General features: G+C 43.4%; 1 protein-coding gene across 1 annotated transcript; it reads right to left on the reverse strand.

The window, feature by feature from the left end:
- Positions 1–12,832: 12,832 nt before the first annotated feature.
- LOC119176872 (NTF2-related export protein) lies at positions 12,833–13,261 on the reverse strand. Its single transcript, XM_037428215.2, has one exon. It carries the CDS (start codon positions 13,259–13,261, stop codon positions 12,833–12,835), a length of 429 nt encoding a protein of 142 aa, XP_037284112.2.
- Between the last annotated feature and the right edge of the window lie 1,229 nt (positions 13,262–14,490).

Consider the following 14,490-nt stretch of genomic DNA (forward strand, 5'->3'; position numbering starts at 1 on the left):
TTAAGTCATCTGGACCTTGGCACTAACAAAGTTTAGTGCTTTGAATGCTTCGCATGAAATTGAACTCACTTAGCGCTCAGCTAAGCCCAGCTTATTTCTCATTTTAACTGCCAATGCCCTTCCTTGCTATCATCTAAATTTCATCATTATTTGTTGATAATGCTGTTGTCATTTGTGAAATTACTAACAGGAACTATTTGTACCACATGGTATAGATATATTGCTAAATAAAAGTAGGGTGGAATTAATCTGAAACTCCTGTACTAACTATAAAGTTGGCAATGCTAACCACATGCTTGGATTGTGCCATAAATGTCGCACCACTCCTTCCTTTCTTAATTTTAACGTACAACCAAACCAAAACATGTGCACCCATGTGCCTTTAACACATTTTGTAAACAGATTTGTCCAATGCCTATGAACAAGCCTTACCAATGCCTTTTGGCCTGTTTGACACTTCAGGGCCTTTGATGCACTGTAAGGGCACAAAAAAACTTGTGAGTCTTAAAAGTGACTTGTTTCAAAACTTTGCACTATGATGGTTGATTGAAAGTGATAAAATACTGAAGTTGACAAATGAGTTAGTTGTGGTGTATTGTATAGTGGTATGCATAACTTGTGAAAAAGAAGCAAGCATGCAAATTAGTAAATTCATAATGAAAACATAATGACATCAGTGCAAGATTGATTGTTGTTGTAACTCACCTGCAGTTTTATCGTAATTATGGAATATGAATGCTTCATTATCGTGAGTTTTGATGAACTGCCATTTAGTTTGTGAATAACAGTACGCTAAAGAGCATGTACATATTCTTGTTTGGTTGTACAACAACAGTGTTAGGAAATATTTTTAAAGAATGAGTGGTAAAAAATTTGTGGCACAAGCCAAGAAGATCATTAGCACTGCTCATTTTGTAATCAGCCGGGACATTCGAAAATAATTTAACAGACATCTGCCCAGCCAAGTATTCAAAATTACCAAGGAATTTTCAAGGGACGACTACATAATAATTGCACCTGCGTGCATGAGCTCGTGTCTCTCAGGTTTCATGCATGTGCTTCGTTATGGCAGAGCGTGGTGCAAGTACACCCAATGGTTGTCGGCCACTGTTTGGTACACATGTTGTGCAGCAAAATGAATTTGAAATAAATTTTAATACAAAATGTTTCATTGATATTTCCCAGTTGATGTATTATTTCCATTGAAATATAAAAACAAGTACATCGAAAACTGGCTGTATCTCCCTTTGCAGCTATGATAAGGACTCCTAGCAATATTAAAAGTAGGAATCGAGTATCTGGCGAAAACATCAAGCCCTTAAAATCTACAGAAGTGTTAAAAAAGGGTAAGTGACAATTGTATAGGTAGCAAAATCACTTTCCTAGAGCGAAGCAGCCAGCTGCACTAGATAAGCTGTCATGTTTAATGCGTATAACCTGCCAGGGATGAAACTTATGATACTTTTACATATTTTCTATTTATTTCAGTCCACTTAACATTTTAAATATTATTAAACTAGTAAAAAATATTTAGTTCTACGAATAATGGCGACTGAATCAAATAGAACGGTATTCAATTTGGTATGTGAAATCGTAGAATATTTTGCACACCCTTCGAATTTGGCAGTTTCAGAATTTCCCTGGGACACGTACTTCTCCATATGGGCTTTACATGTTCTCTAAAGAAAGATTCTGGGCCATCATCATGAAATAATTTTTTTAATTAAGCCATCATAGCAAGTATTATACTTGTACTTCATTTGTTTTTTGCAAAGCAGTTGTAGGGTTCACATATTTCTGTTTTCAAGAAATATGAAGTGAATGAATGAAAGTATAGTTTGGCAGCTAACTGAATGATATAATGACCCCTATGGACTATGACCACTGGTAAGGTGGAGCGGGTGTTGTTACACGTAGACTTACAGGCTGTTAAGGATAGATAGACAAATCTGGCTGATTGTGTGCAAGTATTAGGGCATGTCAGTTCAGATTAAATACCAGACAAAGACTACAGACAGCAGTCCTGATAGATGTGAACTGTTGGAAGCAGTTCAAGCTGGAAAAGAAGTAGGGTATTTATTAGTGACACATTTGTTGAAACTTTGAAAACCAGGAAAGTTTCTCGAGCAGGCAATGTTGTGTGACGTTTTTGATGAATGTTAAATTGCATACTGTCACTCAGCACATGTGTCTGTTTTCTGATATATTTTCTAACAAAGCCACAAACAAAGATAGATGGCAGTTAACTCACGTCCTGTGTTTCCTGTCTTATGCAAGTGTCATTCTGCACTTTATTACCTTAGAAGTACTTGTATCTGGGCAGGTTGGTATAACATTATTAGGGGAAATTCTAGACGATGCGAATGTGTGGTGCAGTGTAAGTATTCTCTGTAGTTCAGCTGCGACTGACGCTCTTTCCCTGTGGTTTTTCATTTTTCCTGTGGTGCTTAGGCATCTAGAATTTTCCCCCTTAGCTTAATTACCTCCCTGAAGCTATACATCATCTTGCCCATTAACAACCATTGTTAAACTATTGTATGTGGCATTGTTGATGCAAAATGACCTTAGAGTATATGCTAAAGCTGAATGTGACAACCAGTTCACCATTTATAGGACCCGAAGCATTGACATTTTTTATATATTTGTTCGCACAGTGCTTCATTGGAGTCATGTAAGCTTAAAATATGGTGCTCCTACAAAGAAATTTTTCTTCCTGTGCTGTGACCAATGGGAAAAATATGTAGACAATAACGAAAAGAGATCACAACTAGGCTTAGCTGTGCGATGTGGGCCTCAATAAATTAATGTAATAAATAATGCAAGTGTGCCTATATCACCATGGTGTTGCCAGTTTATTATTACATTTGATATGAACCTTTGCTCGCTCCACCATGGTGTTCCTAAGGGTGTACACAGTCTTACCTCTGAGACAGCATTGCTAGAACTAATTTCACTGTCACAATCTTGAACAGGTGTGCGACAAGCATGCGCCAGTGCAGAGAACACAAGAGAAGTGGTCACTGCTTACACGTTCAAGGTCGTATGCACACACACCTGATTATGATTTTGCAGTGTCTTACATTTTGAGTGGAGTATACATGGTGATGGCTGGAGCCATCTCTGTGGTCACCAGCTAGACTGTCACAATGTGCATATTGTTGCTTGAGACAACTATTTAGGACAAAAAAAGGGCACCGTAGAAAAAAAATTTTTAGGCTAATGTAAGGGCTTGTGGTGAGGAGACTCTCAAAAGGTATATGGTGTGTCATCTTGCAATAGAGAAATAACATTTATACCTAGTTTATGTTAGTAGAAGTCTGCTAAACATAGGCCATACAAGCTTGTGGCTAGAGAAGGATGATGTCCAGAAAATACCTTCCTGAAATGTTAACTTGCACCGTTCTTCCTTGTCCTTCTTGGTGCACTGAAATTTTCGCCCTATAGGTACTAATTCCCTCAGTGGGTACTCTTGAAGGGCTTGTGAATAAGCTCACTCTTACTACCTGCTTTAACCAAGGGCCAATCCTGATGTTGAAACTTGTTTGCTTGGCAGAAATTTTTAACAGAAAAAGAAGCTTCACTCGTTACACAAATAAAGCTACAGCATTGCAAGATTACTATGATGTTATGTACACAGACCTCCCACATATAACTCACTAAAATGTCACCACTTACCTCTATGGTGAGCCTGATTAAGCCTTAAGAAAGCATGTAAGTTTCTTGATCCTATACTTTTTAATCAGTACATGAACCTTAAAAAAACAAGATCGTCACGTGCAGTGCATAAAACTAGTGCTTATGAACTGCAATGATGCCATCGAAAGCATCAGCAAAAGTAAATTCACTCTGCTGGAAAGCAAATTCTGCATGAAGCCTGTAAATGTACTGTTAACAAAGTCTTCTTGACAACTTCATCATGTCTATTTCTGCAATTTGCATAATCCTGTTTCATGCATACTTTGCTGTCCGCCCTATAATTATTCACCTCTGAGGTGTTACTCAAATGACCATGCTCATTTAACATACCTGCAAGCCTCAGTGCTAACCTAATAAAATTGGAGACATTAATAAAGCAATGCTCTATAATGCTCACCCCTTCAAAAAAAAATTTTTTAGCATCCCCTTAAAACTTATTTTTTTATAAACTTGATGATCAGAGATGCAATGTATCTCCACGCCTGATTACAGGCATTTGTCCAATTACAGCCACATTATAACAACAAGCAGCCTTTGTATGATGCTTGAACACATTCCATCATCTCAGGTCAACATCTTTTCTGAAACCATCTTGCATTTAGTTATACAACAGAATGGTTTTCATAAATCATTTCCTTGCTAAGCTCAACTTGCCCCATGACAAACTGTGTGTTTAATTTTAGACCATTCTTGGGGAGCTATTTTTCTTGATAACTAAAGAAAACACGATAAAGTGAACCATGAGCTTTTAAAAGGAAATTATCGAAATATGCACAATCATCTCCAATACCTAGCCTGAGTATATCTTTCAATATTAATGATCATTTTCATTTTAGAGCACATATCTGATGGCACAAAATCTGGAGTACCAAGGAGTTTGTCACAGGTATTTTTCACTTCTTTATTGGGGGCCATGCAAGAATTTTAAATTATTCATGCGATATACTACAAGTTTACTGCAGTGTGAATCACTTGCCACAATTAAAAAAATAATTATGGGGGGAACATCTGGACTCTTTACAAAGGTTGAAGTTGGTGCTGATGCCGTCTGTCGCATGACCAGTAATGAGACAAAGCACGGCGCATCGCATTAGGCCTAATAGCAGTACTACGCTTCCATTTTACACACACACACACACACACACACACACACACACACACACACACACACACACACACACACACACACACACACACACACACACACACACACACACACACACGCACACACACGCACGCGCGCGCGCGCGTTCTGTATGCTTTACTGCAATACACTGCAAGCTCTTCAGCCCATGACACTGCTGTATTGCGGCAATGTTAACTTTTCAAAAGACCTCTAGGGGTTAGCAATTTAAGTTCGACAATGCTCCCAGCAATGAAATTTCTATTTTATTCCTTTTTTATTTTTATACACTTGCCTAAACTAGTGTTACCAGCCATTCTGAATTTTGCTGGACTGTCCAAGACTTTGCCCGCGCTGTCCCAGTCGGGACAGATGTCCCCGATTTTTTCCGGACCGTTCAGTAAACAAAAAAAAAAGGAAACGTTTTGTGTTATTAAAGGCACGCCAAATAACGTGCGTCCAATTGATCACACAGACAAAGAAATGTTGCTGTGGATAGCTGCAAGGAACTTCAAACACTTCAGCTGACTTTTCGCGTCAACTTTTACTAGAGCATTCAAGAGCAAGAGAAAGTGTCACGAAGAGCACAGAGCAAAATTTAATGCCACCGACGCAATGAAGACCGACGCAATGAAGAGAAGAAACAACGGATTTGTTTGGAAGGCACCGCAACAAAGAAAACTAACCCATCCTTCACTGTTGGTTACCGCAATCTAAACACACACTGCTAAGCAAACAAACTGCCATCATCTGCGACCGCTTAATAAAGCCACTCGGACAAGAACGTTCTCTAATTCCAACTTGTGCATTCCGTATCTATCTCGCGCACTTGCGCAAGAACAAGCTTCAACGAAAGCATTGGCACAAGTATATACTTCCTCCCAAGTGACACCAGCTGTTTGATTGGTTCTCAAGCAACACGTACGCATGCACCTACCATACATCTGCGTAATACATGCGTCAGACCACGGAGGAAGGAAAAGGTTTTTCCTTCCTCCGTGCGTCAGATCTCCTCTAGGAAGATGCCTGCCGCATGAGAAAAAAAAACGGCTGCCACACCCTTTCTTTTTTCATTTTGAAATTGTTCTCGGTCGCTAGCGTCACTTGGGGCAAACGGTGCAACAACGCAACACTTTGCATAGCCTCCGAAACAGTAGCGCACAGTTGCAGGTCTTGAACAACTCTCGACTGGCGCGCCCCTATGGGCCGCATATAAAGAACACTTAAATGATACCGCCCGTTGCCATGATAATGAATGGATGGATATGGCTGTACCCTTTAAATTGGGCGGTGGCTAGCGCCACCAAGCCGTAATACCTAATGAACTCAAAACTATATTTATTTATTTTTTCCTTAAAAAGTGAGTTTGAGGATTCGTACTTTGCAGTGAAGAGTTTAATTTTCACTCGTGCCTTGACTTTAGCCACCAATCAGATAACCTCCTTCTAGTTAAGTCTACTTGCTTAAAGTCCATTTTGCCCTCCCGGTCCCTAAACCCCAGTTCTTTGAAAAACTCTGCGCCATCATCCTGAACTATAGGGTGAAGCCCTTTACAGAACATTATCAAGTGATCGGCAGTTTCTTCTTCCTCTCCACACGCACTGCATACTGTGTCTACCCCTTCGTATTTGGCCCGATATGTCTTGGTTCGCAGTACTCCCGTCCTTGCCTCAAACAGTAAATACTTAGAAAACAGCAGGTGGCCCGAATATTATCATAGATCCTTTCCTTGACAATTTCCTGCTTAAAAGTTCGATAGATCTCTAGTGCGGACTTCTTAATCATGCCCATTTTCCACATGTCAGTCTCCGTTTCCTTCACTTTCTTCTTAACCGATAGTTCTTTTTGGTTTGGCCACCTGCTGTTTTCTAAGTATTTACCAGTCAACTTCCTGGTTCGCTTCCTCCATTTTGTATCGACATTCTTCATGTACAAGTAGCTGAAAACCTTCCTAGCCCAACGCTCCTCCTTCATTTCTCTCAATCGCTTCTCAAATTTTATCTTGCTGCTAGCTTCCCTGCCCTCAAGTGATGTCCATCCCATATCACCTTGTACTCCCTGATTTGGTGTATTCCCGTGAGTTCCTAAAGCAAGCCTACCTATTCCACGTTGCTTAATTTTCTAATCTTGCTTGAGCTTCTGATCTCATGCACAAGACCGCATTGCCGAACGTCAGCCCAGGAACCATGACCCCTTTCCATATTCCTCTCACAACATCATACCTATTATAATTCTACAGTGCCCTATTTTTCATCACTGCTGCATTCCTGTTACCTTTAGTCGTCACGTATATTTCGTGTTCCCTCAGGTACTCAGTCCCATTGCTTATCCATACGCCCAGATATTTGTATTTATCTGTTATCTCTAGCGTGACGTCCTGTATCCTAAGCTCACTACCTTCGTTGTCATTGAAAATCATGACTGCTGATTTTTCCTTACTGAATCTAAAATCTAACCTATCCCCCTCATTACCGCAGATGTCCATCAATCTCTGCAAATCTTCCTTGTTGTTGGCCATTAGCACTATATCATCTGCGTATATTAATGCTGGTAGTGCCTGATCAATAAGTTTTCCTTGTTTGACTAAAGAGAGGTTGAAGCCTAGCCTACTTCCCTCTAATTTTGCCTCTAATCCTTGTAGGTACATCATGAATAATAAAGGTTACAGGGGGCACCCCTGCCTAAGCCCCCGTTTTACCTCTGCAGGCTTGGATACCTGTTTTTCCCACTTTATAACTACCTTGTTACCTTTAGAGACACCCTTTAAAAGATTAGTGACTACATGTTCCACGCCTAGTGTGTCCAGTATTCCCCACAATTCCTCTTGAACCACGCTATCATACGCTCCCTTGATATCCAAAAATGCTAGCCACAGGGGCCTGTGTTCTTTTTCTGCTATTTCGATGCACTGCGTCAGTGAGAACAGATTGTCTTCCAACCTCCTGTGTTTCCGAAACCCATTCTGCAGTTCCCCCAGCACCCCCTCATCCTCTATCCACGCCTGCAGTCTTTCCTTTATAATTTGCATCGCCAGCCTGTAGACCACTGATGTCACTGTTATAGGACGGTAGTTGTTTATGTCAGCTTTGTCCCCCTTTCCTTTATAGATCATGCTCATCCTGCTAAGTTTCCATCCATCGGGAACTTCACCATCGATTATTATTGTACTCACTGCCTCTCTCAGAGCCTGCTTAGACTTCGGACCTAATGTTTTTATCAGCCTAATTGGAATGCCATCTGGGCCTGTTGATGTACTACTAGGAACCCTTTTCTCAGCCCTTTCCCACTCTTGTTGTGAAAATGGAGCCGTTGCACCACTTGATTCGTCTTTGTCTATTGTGGTGCATAAAGTACTTCTTTGTTGAAATTTTTCTGTCACCCTTGTTCTTATATATTCAATAGCTTCGTCCCCTTCTAGCCTAGCACCTTGGGCTGTAGTTATAAAGTTCTGCTCTAGGCTCGTCTCATTTCTTAGGGAGTTTAGATGGTTCCAAAATTTCGCAGCTGCCTTTCTATCTTTTTTATGTACTTCTGCCAGCCACTGAGCTCCCTTCCTTTTAATCTTTTCATTGATCAGAAGGGATGCATCCCTTCTACAGCTTTGAAAGGTTGCCCATTTTCTTTCCACATCATCTGTCGGTTCACCCCGCTGCTTAGCATGTCTGTGTTCCCTAGAGGCTTCCTGACGTTTTGCTATGGCTCTCTTAACTTCCTCATCCCACCAACTTTTGGGTTTGTGTCTTCTTTTCCGGGGTGACTTGTCACGCGTCTTAGCAAGCTCTATCTCAAATAGTCTAATTAGATTCGTGTATGTCCACACTGTCTTGTTATCCTCCGTGATTACTTTCTCAATTTGTTTAGTGGCTATTTCAATTTGCCTTTCTGGATAAAAATTTCCCTGTAGTTGCTCATCTTGTCTCCTTCCCACTTTCACTGCTCTTCCAAAACTTAGCTTGATACGTTTGTGATCGCTACCCAGACTTCTGGAGCCACCTTCATCTATGTGCATTTCCCTGAGCTTATCATACATCCTATGTGACATCAGTGCATAATCTATCGTCGACTGAAGCCTTCCTACCTCCCATGTTATTTGCCCTTCACACTTCTCGGTACTGTTGCAAATGATCAAATCAAGCCTTTCACACATATCCATGATCATTTTGCCTGTCGGGTCGGTATACCCATCTATATCTTCTATGTGCGCATTCATGTCTCCTAGTATAATTATCTCGCACTCTCTTCCTAACTCCTGAATGTCCTTTGATATACACTCTACCATTGCCTGGTTTTCCTCTCTGGCCTTTGCTCCCGTCCACAAGTACACGAACCAAGGAGTGTCATTTGACCTGCCACTTTCCCTTTTAGCCATAAATGTTCCTTGCACTCCTGCTTGACCCTTTGCCAGTCTGTACTTTTATGAATGAATGCCCCAATACCACCCCCCTTTCTGCTGCCTTCTGTTCTATTACAATACTCCCACGCGTAGTCCGGATTGTTCGGAGGTCGTTCCATGTCCCTGAGATGTGTTTCTACAAAACCGTATACCATCGGCCTCTCTTCCCTTAGCTGTTCTTCTATCTCTTCCCACTTCAGCCTGTTCCTACCACCCTGCATGTTAATATACCCTATGTCTGAATTGGCTCGGCGCTCGTGGCTACGTCTATTTATGCCCCGGACTCTACGTATCTTAGAAATTGGTGCCACTTTGGAATCGTATCTGTCCATACCACCTGTCGAAGAGTCTCCCTGGTTGTTTTCCTCGTTACTAGCTATCCTGCTCCCCGAAGGGCTCGCTTTCCCCCCAAAAAAGCTACTGCGCGTCCTGCAAGTCGCCAACCCACCTCATGACCTAGCCGCCCATCGAAGTGAATTCTGTCTCGTTGAAAACCCCCCCACCTATGCACCTCTCTGTTTATTTCCACCACCTCAAAGCCTTTCTCTCGACTCATCCGCCATATCTCTTGGTTTGCATTGACCACCGCTCTTTGCTGGTTGCTATCACGCACCGGTACCTCCTTTTCTTGAAGACAGTGGAATTGATTGTGCTTAGGAGAAGTGGCGCACATGTCATCGACGCCTTTCGCCAGTGTGGCTGCTAGTCCTGCTGCATCTTCATTTAGGACATCGTTTAAACCGCCTGAAATTATCACGAGGTTGCGTCTATCAGCATTCGTTTCGAGCTTTGCGCTCGCTTGCTTCATGACTGCTTCCAGCTTGCGTCCTGGGAACGCCCCTACTGCAACCCTCTTGCCACCTCTTACCCTCTCTTTGATGGCTTCTGTGCATCGATTTAAATTTGAGTCCCCGGCGATTATCACATGCTGTGACTTTTCCCCTGGAGCGTTCTGCACCTGGGTGTTACTTGCACCTGTGACGCCGGCTCTTTTGTTCCCTTCCTGCCCCACCACTACCTCGCTGAAGCTGGGCCTTGCGACAGTTGAACCGGCTAAACCTGTTTTTTCCAAGCTTGCTTGCTTTTCCTTCTCCACCGTTCTGGTTGCCGGTTCCCTACTGTTCTCTCGGTAGGTCGCTTCTTTGTTCACTTGGCATAATGTGTGTTTGGCATAATGTGTCGGTCGCGAGCGCCACCGCGCGGAGCTTGTTTGAAACTGAAGGCAGGCCAACTCCGGTGGGAGCGCGAGCCATTCCTCAGGCATCTTTTCAGAGAAGGCGTTGGTCAGACCAACATTCACAAATCGCATTCCACACGGCCTTTATTTTATGCTCGTTATCATCGCTTGTAGATTTGGCGGCAAACACTTCGGGCGAATGCTGTTAACTACTCGATAAGCATGGATGAGAAGCTCCTGAACACGGCGACATCACAGGAATTAACAAAAGCGGCAGCGACTTGCGTATGAACCACTTTCTAACAACAGAAAGCGACCACGTCCCCACGGGCAGAGGCGGTTCTCGCCATTTCAAACAGATTACAGTCCAATCCAACACCAACGTCGGACCAAAACAACATCACGACTAGAATACGATGAACCCGCCACAGACTGTGTGTCACAAGCTAGAGAGAAACTCTACATGAACCACAGAATAAAGAACGCCTAAACCGCCTGAAAAAAGTTTTCTAACACAACGATTCTAATGCCGTCTATTCATACACTTTAAGCCAAGTCAAGCCGGTTTTAAGCGGCTATTGGGTGAACCGAACGTTTTTGCCTTGAAAAGGTTTGTGCCACCGGGTGAACCGAAACACTGCCGTTGAAGAGAACTGGTCTTCGGCTTGTCAGCCAGTTGAAATTCACTGGTTTATACCAGGCCAACCAGTTGAACACTTACAACATGAACTCTTTACAACCAGAATGTTTTCAATGAAAGGTCTACTCCAAATGGAAAGTATTTTACAATTCGTGTGTGCACATTAAATTGGACCAACAAGCATTCCGATTGGGAGGCCAATTGGAATTCGCTGTTCTAATGGTTTACCAATTGCGATGTGTGCAATCAATTGTACTGACAAGCATTCCAATTGGGCGACCAATCGAAAACTGGTGGACCTATTGGAATGACCGATTATAACTGTGTGGTCCAATTGGTCCTCCACATTGAAGCCCCACTTAGAAGTGTGGTAGCTTGGGCTAGTTGGTATGGCATGACGATAGTTACAGCTCGAGAACAAAACGACGACACAGAGACAAGAAGGCCCATCAGCCCGTCCGTCCGCGCGAGCATCTGTGCGTCCATCCATGCATCCGTCTGTGCGTCCGTCCGTGAGTCCGTTCATGCGTCTGTCCATCCGTTCGTGCGTCGATCTAGTGAACACTCCTAGGACCACCATCTCGCATCCCCTGTGGCACATACCCGCTCCGCACGTCCGTCCACTTGTCTGCTGGTCTGTCTGTCCGTCCATCCATGCGTCCGTCTGTGCGTCCATATATATTGTTACGGAAGAGAAGAACAATCCAAGTACCGCCATCTACCATCTCGCATCCCCTGTGGCACATACCCGCTCTAGAGCGGGTATGTGCCACTGGTGGCTACGTACAACATCGGAGGATGTAGAGACTCACGCCTTAAGGAGATTCACTCCTGAAATAGAGCAGGTATGTGCCACTGGTTGCTACGTACAACATCGGAGGATGTAGAGACTCACGCCTTAAGGAGATTCACTCCTGAAATGACAATTATGTTTGGGGTATAGTGCAGTGAGATAGAGAACCGGCACAATACTGCGAGTGGAATATAGCACAAAGGCCGCCGTCTTATGCCGGGTTACGTCGCGCTATGTACGATTTTTATTTGAAAAGCCTGCTCGTGCTTAGTTAAAAAACAAAGGATATTAGCTACAACTAGCAAAGAGAAAACCGGGCGGGGCAATAGCCTGCAAATTATGCAAGGCTAGATCCGCCGGCTACCTACAACATCCTCAACCTCACTCCTGAAATGAAATATAGACGTTTTTCCACATATGCAAATGGCATCGTCAGTACACAAATGATCTACGATAATAGAATGCATCTTATATGTTACCGTAAACAGGCAGGGGACCAGTTACTATATTGCATGCAGATTACGATGGGTAAACCATGATTCTACAAATTTTCTTGGGCCCCAGTCTTCCTCCCGGGCCAGTGTCGTCACGCGTCTCACCGATGTAAGTGGCATCACATCATGCAGTGAAAAAAATTATCTTTATAGTGATCAATTCTCTCGGATACATAAACTTTTAAAAGCTATAGTCCGTAAGCTGGATTACTCGAAAGATGCCGGTATTATAATTTTATGCGAAACTAAAATGCGCTATGCGCTGCTAATATAATATTCAACATTTTGTAATTTATCAAATACAGCTGATTCAGCACTATAAATTTGCTTAGGAGCAGCTTTTCCTGGCTTACTTGACATTTCAAGATGGAACAAAGTCGTGATTTCTAACGTCAAGAACATGTCATTTAATGTTTCAGAGGAACATAAAATAAATATGCATGCATACATTCGTACACGCAACAGAAAAACAAAAGTGGTCAACACACAAGACAGTGAACAACACGCAAAGTCTGCTCAGTCACGCTGCGGTACGGGGCCTTGAAGACAAAACGTGTCCTCAGCCACCTTCCAACCATTGTTTTCAGCCGTCAGTACAAAGACTTCCTTGAACTGCACCCAGCCATCGTCTAAAAACTTTATTAGGCCACCAACAACGAGGCCTAAAGCTCTCTGGCCTTGATGCAAAAAGGCTTCTCCGTCGGCACATATTACGTCTATACGGCAAGCCGGTAGTGAATCATAGAACTTGCCGATATCTTCCTTGGTGTAGCATGTGTTGCCATTCCACACCAGCTTCGCGGTGTCAGCAAAAAAGTTTCTCATCAGGCCTCGCTGGTTTTCAAGAGCATTGTAAAATAGCCCAACGAAGTGCGGTCCAACTCTAGCCACCAGCAGGTCCTCTTGCTGAACGGAGAGCGCATCAGGACTACCCAAACCGGCCATTATTGCGGTAGCGCGTACGATGGCACTTCAAACCTAGGCAATGCCCACAATGTTGCAAGCAAAAAATTGGTGCACAATGTTGCTTACTAAAGAGTAGCCCGAGTAGCCCTTGTTTTGCACATGCGCAAGAAATCTGGGGACGTTTGCGTCGTGTCGTTTAGGTACAACCGAGAAAGACCATATTTCGTGCATTTGTCCCTATATTCGTAGAGAGAGAGAGAGAGAGAGAATAAACATTTATTAATAACAAATGCACACCGAGTCTTCTTTGGGTGGGGCCCCCAGTCCAGGGCTCCATTGCCTTGCGCCACCCTGCGAGCCCGCTGGACCAGCTGCTGCTGTTCCTGCCGGCGTAAGCTGAGCAGTGCCACGGCCGGTCTCGACTCCTTCTCCGGCGCTCCCCTTACGGCCTTCGCATTGGAGCGTTTTGCTGCCTGCCGCCGCAAGTTTGGGGTGGCGCTGCTAGACCACTGTTGCTATCGGGCCAAATACGAAGGGGTCGACACAGTATGCAGTGCGTGTGGAGAGGAAGAAGAAACTGCCGAACACTTGATAATGTTCTGTAAAGGGCTTCACCCTATAGTTCAGGATGATGGTGCAGAGTTTTTCAAAGCACTGGGATTTAGGGACAGCGAGGGCAAAATAGACTTTAAGCGGGTAGACTTAACTAGAAGGAGGTTATCTGAATGGTGGCTAAAGTCAAGGCACGAGTGATAATTAAACCCTTCACTGCGAAGTACGAATCCTCAACTTCATTATTTAAAGGAAAAAAAAGATAAATGTAATGGTTAGTTCACTAAGTATTACGGCTAGGTGGCATTAGCCGCCGCCCGATCTAATGGGTACAGCCACATCCATCCATCCATCCATCCATCCATGCTCCGCCGTCTCCAAGCGCGTTCACGGGCGCAGTGTGCGCGCCACAGCGCTATGACCATCATAACAGCGCTGAGTACGAGGAACAGAACCAACTGCGGCGCCTGAATTCTTCAAGATGAACGTTTTATCCACACAATACAGCTCGGTAGTTGCATGTGATGAGGTTAAAATGTTATAGTCGACCTCTGAGAGCACCGCTTACCCAGTCGCAACCATTCCGGCAGCTTTCCCGGATTTTCGCACACGCGTGTTGTCACAAGCAACAGTAATCCATTACAGCGCACAAAATGCAGAGAGAAAAAGCAATATTTATTTTGCCGTAAGGTGGACTAGAACTTAAATAAAAAACA

The sequence above is a fragment of the Rhipicephalus microplus genome, chromosome X (assembly GCF_043290135.1).
Source record: "Rhipicephalus microplus isolate Deutch F79 chromosome X, USDA_Rmic, whole genome shotgun sequence".
Classification (NCBI taxonomy): domain Eukaryota; kingdom Metazoa; phylum Arthropoda; class Arachnida; order Ixodida; family Ixodidae; genus Rhipicephalus; species Rhipicephalus microplus.

What these genes read in the sequence shown, in the direction of transcription:
- LOC119176872 (XM_037428215.2), bottom strand. Translation starts at nt 13,261, where the DNA reads ATGGCCGGTTTGGGTAGTCCTGATGCGCTCTCCGTTCAGCAAGAGGAC.